Here is a 10111-nt window from a genome sequence, read left to right on the forward strand (position 1 = left end):
GTTTTTGAATTTAGAACAATTTTAGCTGTACTAATACTGCACGGTGACAGCTTCCTTTAGTTTGTTTACGCACCTGAGCGATGGACTGTACAACACATCACAAGTACCGCTAGCCAACGGGACCGGACTGAGGCATCATCAGCGAGCCAATTTCAAAGGACTGCTGAGCTAAACTATCAGTTGTGATACAATTGTTGCTTTCCAGCGTGTGTATTAGGATTAAATACTTCCCTCCATTAAGGTGAGTGTTTGTGCGTTCTGTTTATTAAATCGCTGGCCAGGGTACATGCCAAAAACATCGACCCGTACGCCGGTATTCGAAACATTCCAGCGTGGCATATCTTGGCTGTCTTTTCTAGAAGCTTAGCCCTTCCATCACAGTGGAACAATACCCCGATAGGGTCGTTGATTATCTATAGCGGTGTTGATAATGGACTTCAATTTTCTTCGATGGCGTTTTATTTCAGACTCGTTCGGACGATTCGGCACAGCACCGACTAGAAACGGAAAATGCGCAAGTTACGCGGTGGACAGACGAAAGAAACGCGCAAACAGCGCCAGGAGCGGAAGGAGGAAAATTTGAAAATCCAGCAACAGATGAAAACGATAGTATTACCCACGATTGGAGTGATTTTTCTGTGCATAGTGGTGTACGTGTTTCTGAAAACTCGCCCACGATATGACGAACTCTAGTCTCGCTAACCTTGATGGGCTCTTTGTATGTTTTGTTTGTTTGTTTGATTATTTGTTTGTACCTTTTTGCACTGCCAGGACTTTCGTGCAAGTGATGCAGTGTGCGTGAGATGGTTTCCAGTTAAAATGATACTGTATGTTTTGCGACTGATATAGCAACCTTTTAATCACATGCACAAATCGGTTATTTGTACAGTGTATCGAGAATATATCTACAGATTATATTTACACTCTTACACAGATTTTGTCACGAAATTAGCGCGCTCGATCCGAAACTTCCAAGTCTATTAGATTAGCACAATTTGTTTCATCCCATTTACTACTCTCACTTAAATAAACAGAGACACCTCCTCCAAGAAAGGGAAAGACATTTTATCCCGAGAATTTACATACACACGCACCGGGAAGGTGTCACTTCCCGCTTATCGCAGGACTGCAGCGATGTGAGAGATAGAGAGAAATGTCACTTTTCCTCACAATGCGATAAGATGCAATTAAGCAAACAGTGGAAGAAGAGGACCAAAAGCCCAACAGAACGGCGCGCATAAAGAGGAGTGCACTTCTCCAACACAAGCAACAGCAGTAACGCCACGCGAGCACGGCAAGGGTGTGCTTAATTGAATTAAAGGTATCTATAGTCACACAAAAACAAACACAGCACACTTTGTTTAGAAACCGGGACAAGCGGTTCCCAGCCACGAGAGAAACAACGCAAACACACGCGGAAGCGCAGGTGAGAGGAGTTGGTCGGCCGTGGGCTTACTGTGTTTCGGTCAATCCCGTAGGCAAACAAAGCGAAAGCCAGAGGATGGAAACTGTGCGTAATCAATCCGTTCCCAGCGTCACACTGGAATCAGCTGCACCGGTCACAGAGGGTGGTATCAACATCGCGAAACGATATCCGGACCGGTCGGACAATTTGTACTTCCTGTTCATCCCTTTGGCGGTACTGGTCACGGTGATGCTGCTGTCCGTTGTGGTAAGTATTGTGTTGATTGGACCAGTGTGGTAGTTTAATAAATAGTTAATAAACAGTTAATGAGTAATGGTCTGCGTCCTTAGGTGTACTTGATGGCTAGGAGACGCCATAAGATTCGCTCGAAGTACAGCTACGTTCCCAGCTTTAGTTTCGAATCGTCCGATCTGGACGACGAGCGGGAGGAACGCGAAACCGATCATCTGCTGAAGGGCGGGAAGCTGCGCCTGGAGGAGCCGCCGTTCGAGGAAGCATCCGGCGGGAATCCGTTTGCCGGGCAACGGTACGGGGGCAGCCACGAGTTGTTCGCCTAATACAATTAAGCAAAGTGTCCCACTTTTCCGCACGGTTAGCTTCTTGGTAGGTTAGAATAGAATAACCCTAACGGTTTGTGATACACTTAAATCGATAGAGCAGTCGTTGGCCAGTTACACACCAAAGAAAATACAATGGAACCATCGATTGGATCGGATTCGATTGGAAAAAAGTATTGCGATTAGGAACTTACTTAACTACACAGTACTGCCAGGCAGGCCAGGCTTAGGAACCGCTCTTATAACACTGTATCTGGATTGTGATATGGTTGTAGCAGGGAAAACAAATGGACGTAAACGACGGAAACGTTGGGAAGAGGGATAACAGTTTTGTGTACTTAAAAAAACTGAACTTCAATACACATCATTATGTTCTTATACGAGGTTTGGTTACATCTAGCATAAGCATCATTGAACTAACTAATCACTCTGCTGTCCTTTCTTTAACAACGCTCGACACTTATCGCCTCCCCGATAGGCGGCGAGCGATTTCACCGATCCTCATTTTCATTCAAATAGCGTAGCGTAAGGTCATACATACCGAAAAATATGGCACCACCGAGCGTGATCCACGTGACCCGTGGAACGAACCCGGCAAACACGCCGCGTATACCACGCTCCCGGTAGATGTTGCGTAGTATACGGCCCATCCCTCCCATCCGATTGCTTTCGAGCTGTTCGGCCAGCATGATGCGAGTTTTCGCCACATCCAGTGGAGTCGTCAGCCCGGCCGCAATGCCACCGGAAATTGCGCCACATATCGCTACCGACAGGGGCGTTAGCGCCGTGCCGGTCACATCCGTCCAGTGCAGCTTGAAGTACTCCCACAGAGGAAACTGTATCAGCGAAAAGGGCACATCGCGCATCACGGTCGTACCGAACCCGCGGTACAAACCCTTGCGGATGCCTTCCTTCTTGAGTGCCTCGTACAGTATGGACAGCGACGATGCGTTACCCTTGTGCAGTAGCGCCTGTCGCCGTTGTTTGGCGATTTCGATCGGGACCCGTATCAGACAGGCCACCACTTCCGCGGCCGCTGCCGACACCATGTGCACGTACGGCAGCTGATCATGGCTGGCGTACTGGCGAAGGTGTGATTTCATGGTTTCGTACGTGCAGAAGAATAGGGCCGACGTTGGCGCACTGCCGGCTGCTGTGGCCGCGAGTCCTTTGTACACGCCGCGAAATCCACCCGAGGCGATAAAACCACGCTCACTCTGCAGGCGCGTTTTCACCGTATCGATGGGAAACAGTGCCACATCCACTACCAGCCCAGCCACTCCACCCGCCTGTGTTCGGTTGGGGAAGAGAAAGGGAAGCGATTAATTAAAAACGCTCAAGTGCGTCCACTCGTGTGTCTTACTATCAGTGAGGACCAGTAAATGCTTTTCGCACCGCCCAACGTTGCCGTAGCGAGTGTGTTGTCTTCCAGCTCCATTGCGAGGCACGTTGTGATGTTTTGGGACGATAACTACGCCTTGTCGTTGCGTGTTTGCAACCCGTCGATGAGGTTGTTTTAAGGTGGTTGAAAGATGTTAATATTGCATCACTGCCGGAAGACGCAGATTTTCACACCGGTTCCTTTGCCATTCAGGTTCTCGCCAGCTTTTACCGGGAATGTGGAATTTGTTTACACAGAGAACTGTCAACGGATGAACACCCAGTGAATCGAATGAACGTCGAGAAACTTAAACGCACTCACGCCCTCTAGTGATGGGTATTGCAAACTCGAAGAGATTTTAATCTGATTGAAAAATGTGTTGTGTACTTTTTCATACGAACCGGATGGATTTTAATTTAAGTGGAGTTTTTTTTAATAGAATACATAAAAACTTGGTACTGAAACAATCAAGGGTGGAAACAATTTCAGGTGTTTAATACGTATCTCACTTGACCGAAAAACAATGTAGGAATGCACCGAGGAATGCAAGATGATCCATCTTTTATATCATGAGAATCACCCTTCCACAGATGAAATAGTTACATTCCACATGGCCTCAATAGTTTTGTGCTTGAATGGAATGGGAATTACATTTTTTAACTTAACATTCATCACGCAACCTAACGTAGAAATAAAAAAAGATTATTATCATTTCCCATCTCCATTTCATGTGAAAAAAAAAAACCCTTTGCATAAATTGCATCGTTCAATTACAGTTCAATTCAAAGTTCAAGGCTTTATTATTAATAATAATCTTTAACGTTACTGTCTTTATGCTACGTATTGCATACATTTAAACATTTAAGTTTTTTTTATGTACTCTTTATCAATCTAAGCTTTCTCCTGTGTGGTTACAATCTTTAGCAATCAATCCACTGCAGTTTTAAAATAAATACTTAATCTATCTCCTAGAACCTACTGCCTAGCATAGCTTCACAAGGGGTAGTCTCTTCTACGAGGCTACCAAATCCTACTGCAGCGCCTCCAGCCGGGGCCACACAACTTACACCACTCCCAGCTTACTGTAGCCCAAAGTTGGGCGGCGTGGCAGAAGCTTCATCACTCGCTTGCGCACTCCGAGAAACTTTTTGCGCGAAGATGCAATGCCGCCGGAGATGACACTAGACAGCCCTGTCATTGTTACCTGGCCGGCGGTTTGGCGACTGCTCTTCTTGCCCAATCGCGTCAGCGATCCACGGCGCAACAGTTGGGGGGATTTGCGTGGCGTAAGAGGCTGTGCGCAGTCCGCATTGAGTGCGAAACTATCGTCGAACTGATTCATGCAGGATTGATCTAGTAGACAGGAATCTCGCCGTACCGTGTGGCCGATGCTGAGCCGCGTTGCCCTCGACAGCGAGTTTCGCCGGTCGTTGTTAAGCGATCGCAGTAGGTGCCTCGCCAGTGGTGGAACGTCGGTCGTGTGTTGCTTCATCAGTTTGGGTTGCTTCTTCAGCTTGCCCCCACGAATCGGAGTCCGGAGCGGTGAGGAACGTTGAAAATTGGACAGGTCAGCCATCTTGTTTTTTCGATTGTTATTTTATTTTTCGATAGCGTTGAATAGGATGAAAGTTTGAAAACTTTGTTTGATTTTTGTAGGAAAATTCAACGATCTCAGCGCAATACTGTGCACGGTACTCGGCTGCTGTACGACGACTGATGATGCTGCAACGATCTGCGAGCAGTTTTAAACCAAATTTGGTACAGGTATGTTTGTTCGTATTCCGATCGAGAGAAAGTGAGACTGCAACAATTCTAGACCGAGGCAAAACAAATACAGCCTACGAGAGGTGCCTATTTTGCTTTTGTTTTGACTTCATCCTTCTACCTTCAATGCACGGACTGGAGTTGTTGTACCCTTTGGGTTGAGAGGTGCATAGTTAATCAACAGCACTGTGCAGGATCGAACATGAACCAACGTGGCATCATAGACGCAGCATACGTTTCTACAGTTCGCAGTAGCCCTATGATCAGTTCCATTCAAAGATTTTCCTGGGAGTTACGGGACCCACACACGACATTCGGTGCGAAAGATCGGCGAAATGTATTAGTGTGTGCCAATGTCTAGACTACCTTTTTCTTGTTTTATTTTGATCCCTTGGTTTACACCCACCGCGTGTGATGGGATGCTCTGTGCACGGGTGTGTGATAGGTAGCGGGCGATGTTTGTTTGAATTATTCCTACTTCATCGGCCATATATACAGGTATATTTGATCCGACGTGTTCTGGCCCACCGGCTAGACCCGTGGCAGACATGTATAATCACATTTTTATCTGTTTAACACGTCTGAAAACTTTAATTGGAGTCATCTTCGGATCTCGACTGTAATTACGTCGTTGGATTTGATCCTTGAAACAATACCAATTGTTTGACTTGCATTTTGCACTATATTTTCATTGTCTGTATTTTTCAGAACAAAGTCGGACGTCATTGGTCGTACTTTGATTGCATGCTAGCTTTTAAATTTGTGCCTTCTAATCCGCTCGTTTTATCTATATAAAAAATTTACCTTAATAGGCCATGATATATTGAAGTATGTTTCAGATTTTCCATACAAACGCGTGCTGTATAATTGAACTTGTCAGCTCAACTACCGGACGTTCAACTAAAAAGCGTTAAACTATTGAAATCTTACTGCATCTTCACTTAATCCTTCGATAAATCTGCTTCATAGCGATGATTAATTCGCAAATGGCTTAAATTGCGTTAAACACCATACAATATCTCCGGAACAATAACGACCAATGTTACAATTTCACCAAATTTCGAGCAGTGAAAAGTCTCCTCCTTGCTGTTATGGACTAATAAAATAATTACCACATCGATGTTGTGGTGCAATAAAAACATGTTAAAAAACCAGGCACCAAACACCACCTGATCATCTCGGGTCCGCCAAAGTCAAGGTACTGAAACTCATACCCCAGACAAGTATCGCTACCCTATTGTTGTTGCCGTTGTGCCGTACCCAGTAAAAAGAAACTGTCCTGTCGATCAAATCCCAATCGATTGATAATTTACGAAACAGATCCCTTCCTTTACTATCCGTACATTTATTTATAATGTCCTCGAGCGTGTAGCACCATCAACAGGAGCAGCAATATGTTGTTTTGTTGCCTGGTCCAACGGCAATCCTTCGCTACTGGATCGGCTCTTGAGTAGTGCGCTTCGGCACTCTGCACCCTGGTTCGGATTGCTTTTCACGGGCACGGGCAAACAAATTGCTAGCCAAATGATGGGAATTTCCCATCATTTTGGAGCCCAAAACCGTCGCTTATATCTCGAAACGGGTTTCTTCTGGGAATAGGGCTGCGAACCGGATCGCATCTTCTAGCCTGTTCAGTGGTGTCGTGAGTAATACGACGACCGCTATTACGTGTGTGTAGTACGTTTCTTGCTGTTCTAGAAAATGCATTTATTAGGCTAGTCTCTACACCTTCATTGGAAGAGGAGTGGTTTCTTTTGTTTCATGAAGGACAATAATTTTTATTACAATACTTCTGCTTCATTTTAGATTTGAAAATCCCTATTTTATTGAGAATGGCTTTTAGTTATTTTGGGAAACGTTTTATTTTACGTTCAAACGTTTCATTTTCAGTAAATTGTCATTCAAGGAAATTTACTCAGATAATATAAATTACATGTACGTAAATAATGGAAGTAAAATGAAGCCACATATACATCATTTTCTTGTTGCTTGTTTATTTCATTTTCATACAAATTTGTTTCGAGTATTATAATATTTCAAGGAATAATATTTTCTTAGAGTTCTTAAATTCAATTCCTGTGAATTTTTGTAATTCTTTCCTAACTTCTATGCAGTTCTTTGATTTACTTCAACAGCTATTTTTTCACATTCTTAGGATCACTACTAAGGATGTTTTGTATAAGAGATAAATACAAAGAAAGGATCCTTTCCGTTTTCAACCGGACTTGAGATTTCACTGGCAATATTCAAATGTCGAAAAATGAACGAGTATTTGAATGTTCCTTCTTTCCCTTTTCAATGTGCCTGAACTTGTTCTTTCATAAAAGAACTTCTGCTTCTGACTGCCGTTTCAATTTTGATTCCTTATCATTTCTTTTCAATTCATACTTCTACAAAACTTTAATGCATTTATATCGTTTTTTGTAATAACTATTTCCACTGGTTTCAATTCAACTGGGTGTGTATGCTTTGTCTATCGTGTAAGTGTTATACATAACTTTTCTCTCGCGAGTGCCCTGAACTTTCATTGGTGTTTGTGTGTGATACAATGGGTACACAACAACACAAAATTCAATATTTGTATGAAAATTTATATTAAAAATCCAACTTTAATTGGTGTTGATTATTTAAAAATAAAATAAAACAGAAAACAGTGTTATACTACCAAATAATTCTTAAGATTTCAATTTGAATTTGAGTGATGCAAATTATATCACAACTAACTAACTACACATCTCTTAATGAAAATTGTTCTTCAAGAGAGACAGAGAGATCGACAATTCAGTTTACGTATGGATGTGTTTTTTTACGTTTTACAAGCGACGTAGCCATACTACTCAGTCTTCATAATATCCAGATGAGCGTGTGATACAACGGTTGCGTATCCTAAATCTATCAACGTTGTAAACGGCGTTGTTTTTCTAGTATGTGGTTTCATTCATTCAATGGTATAATATCTTTCAATGGCACGTTTTATAAATTGAGCATCGTTGTTGCACCGTGTCTGTTTCTACGATAATTTCCAATCAATTCGCCCTGCGAATATGCATTGTTTGCAAGGTATTATAAATGGCAAAGTATTAAATGTACATCCAATATTAGTAAATTTGGTGTTATACTTGTGCTATGGTGTTCGCGTCCATTGGCATAGTTGTTTATACGTTCAGCACATTTAAAATGTCTTTTCTGGTAGCGCTTTAAGTCTTCTTTTCGTATCTCAGAAATTAAAGTAATATTTTTCATTGTATGGCTTTTTGTGAATGACTTGAACGACTTGCAAATCTTTTGCCATCTCGCTATCATTGACTACCGATACTGCCGTTCAAAACTATCAACTGTGCTATCGGGACCGAGGATTCGTTAGATTTTTCCGGGAGAAAAGGTTGTTCCGTAGGGAATTGTACGGCATGATTCGGTACATCGAGCTGTCCCGTTGGAGGCGCCATGCGTAGATCCAGCTCCTGTGAATTCTGCTGCTGCATTTGTTGCAGTTGGCGCAGATTGAGTGCATTGACCACACTTCTAATCCTCATCACGTCTTGTTCATGCTGCCGACGCCTTTGCTCTTCGTGCAGTAGTTTTATCGACGACAACTCTTGCTGTTGGTGGGCGTGATGATGCTCCAACAGCTTCTGGTAGTGATACTGCTGCTCCTGACGTACATCCTGAGATAAAGACATCTGCAAACACAGCCCTGTATTGACCCCCAATGAGCTTTCTCCATTTGCTTCGTGTCCCGCTTCGTGCACCGTTTCGTGCGCCAATCGCAAGTGATTCTTCATTTTGTCCGGACGTGAAAATTGCTTGTCGCACACTGTGCACGGAAACACCTTGCGCTGTTTGCCCTCGTGGTATAGGAAAGCGTGCCGCTGGAAGCTGTATTTGTTTTTGAATGTTTTTTCAAAGCCATCCTTAGCGCACTCCATGCACTGGTACATTCCACCGTTGATTGTGGCGTACTGGAATAAATTAAGCCCGCGAACGGACATCTCTGTGAGTGCTTTGGCCGGATCGTTTGGCGATATGGTGTGGCGTGTTCGACGTTTCGTAACTGCCGTAGCAGGTATTCTCATTGGTTTAGCGGAAAATGCACCGCTCAGCATATTTATGTGGTCCGTACGGTTTTCAAGCTCGGTTATCGCTTCCGCGTCTGGTGTCGGCGTGCCCTGAACAGTGGCACGCACACGAAGATCACTAGGTTGTTGTTGTCTGTTGTCTGTTTCGTCGAGTTTCGGTGCTTTGGCTTCCTTCGATGAATCGTCAGTCCCGTTTGCGGTCTGGTGTACCACGGGCACGTCTAACGATCGACGCCGTTCGATTATCGTGACATCCTGAAGATGCCCATTCCGTTTCAACTCTTGCAGCAGTGGCGGTAATGTATCACCATCGCGTGACTCCGACGGGTTTGAAGCAACCTCGTCTGAGAATTTCGCACAGTACGCCTTAGGAAGAATAAACTCAATTTCCTCATCACTCTCTTCCTCCTCTTCTGCCCCATTGATCGGATTTGTTGCTACCGCATTGGTGCTGCGATCCTTTTTCTCCAGATTGATGGGGAATATGGATAGTTCCGACCCTTCATAGGGAATCATTGCCATACCTTTAAGGGATAGACAATAAAACACATATTAGAATAACTTATGATTATATTTCAACAAAACAAAATGAAAATTGGTAGACGGATGTTAACAAATATTAAGTATAAATGTTGAAAAGTAAAATAAAAATAACAAAGGTATTCAATTTCATATCATTGTTTATTATGTGTTTTGCGTGTTTCTATCAAATAGCATTTGTTTAAATATACATACAATTCCATGTGTGTTGATTGTGCTGCTTTAAGGATAAAACATGTTCACAAAATTGGATTAAAATTAAGCTTATTTTACCGACAAACGCGTGCTTATTTGCCGTCCAAACCAACCCAACTGCACGCATGATGATGCATCGTTGCATTGCATTGTTCTTTCAAAGAACATCCTC

The 10111-nt window shown here is 43.3% G+C and overlaps 4 protein-coding genes across 4 annotated transcripts; 2 read left to right on the forward strand and 2 right to left on the reverse strand.

Annotated features, from left to right (window-relative positions):
• Positions 1–26: 26 nt before the first annotated feature.
• On the forward strand, positions 27–929 carry LOC121590444 (single-pass membrane and coiled-coil domain-containing protein 4 homolog). Its single transcript, XM_041910147.1, has 2 exons — positions 27–241; positions 468–929. The coding sequence occupies exon 2, from the start codon at positions 511–513 to the stop codon at positions 691–693; it is 183 nt and encodes a 60-aa protein (XP_041766081.1). The 5' UTR covers positions 27–241; positions 468–510; the 3' UTR covers positions 694–929.
• An 88-nt stretch (positions 930–1017) lies between these two features.
• Positions 1018–2198, forward strand: LOC121590442. The gene is made up of 3 exons (XM_041910145.1): positions 1018–1321; positions 1479–1672; positions 1756–2198. The coding sequence occupies exons 2-3, from the start codon at positions 1502–1504 to the stop codon at positions 1981–1983; spliced, it is 399 nt and encodes a 132-aa protein (XP_041766079.1). The 5' UTR covers positions 1018–1321; positions 1479–1501; the 3' UTR covers positions 1984–2198.
• A 94-nt stretch (positions 2199–2292) lies between these two features.
• On the reverse strand, positions 2293–3897 carry LOC121590440 (S-adenosylmethionine mitochondrial carrier protein homolog). The gene is made up of 2 exons (XM_041910143.1): positions 3347–3897; positions 2293–3272 (listed from the first exon to the last, which is right to left on the reverse strand). The coding sequence occupies exons 1-2, from the start codon at positions 3419–3421 to the stop codon at positions 2475–2477; spliced, it is 873 nt and encodes a 290-aa protein (XP_041766077.1). The 5' UTR covers positions 3422–3897; the 3' UTR covers positions 2293–2474.
• Positions 3898–7122: 3225 nt separating this feature from the next.
• Positions 7123–9754, reverse strand: LOC121590439 (protein tramtrack, alpha isoform-like). Its single transcript, XM_041910142.1, has one exon. It carries the CDS (start codon positions 9724–9726, stop codon positions 8428–8430), a length of 1299 nt encoding a protein of 432 aa, XP_041766076.1. The 5' UTR covers positions 9727–9754; the 3' UTR covers positions 7123–8427.
• Between the last annotated feature and the right edge of the window lie 357 nt (positions 9755–10111).

The sequence above is a fragment of the Anopheles merus genome, chromosome 2R (genome assembly GCF_017562075.2).
Source record: "Anopheles merus strain MAF chromosome 2R, AmerM5.1, whole genome shotgun sequence".
Classification (NCBI taxonomy): Eukaryota; Metazoa; Arthropoda; class Insecta; order Diptera; family Culicidae; genus Anopheles; species Anopheles merus.

What these genes read in the sequence shown, in the direction of transcription:
- LOC121590444 (XM_041910147.1), top strand. Translation starts at nt 511, where the DNA reads ATGCGCAAGTTACGCGGTGGACAGACGAAAGAAACGCGCAAACAGCGC.
- LOC121590442 (XM_041910145.1), top strand. Translation starts at nt 1,502, where the DNA reads ATGGAAACTGTGCGTAATCAATCCGTTCCCAGCGTCACACTGGAATCA. An exon ending in TGATGCTGCTGTCCGTTGTG is followed by an intron (nt 1,673 to 1,755) that starts GTAAGTATTGTG and finishes CTGCGTCCTTAG; the next exon opens with GTGTACTTGATGGCTAGGAG.
- LOC121590440 (XM_041910143.1), bottom strand. Translation starts at nt 3,421, where the DNA reads ATGGAGCTGGAAGACAACACACTCGCTACGGCAACGTTGGGCGGTGCG. An exon ending in TTTACTGGTCCTCACTGATA is followed by an intron (nt 3,273 to 3,346) that starts GTAAGACACACG and finishes AACCGAACACAG; the next exon opens with GCGGGTGGAGTGGCTGGGCT.
- LOC121590439 (XM_041910142.1), bottom strand. Translation starts at nt 9,726, where the DNA reads ATGGCAATGATTCCCTATGAAGGGTCGGAACTATCCATATTCCCCATC.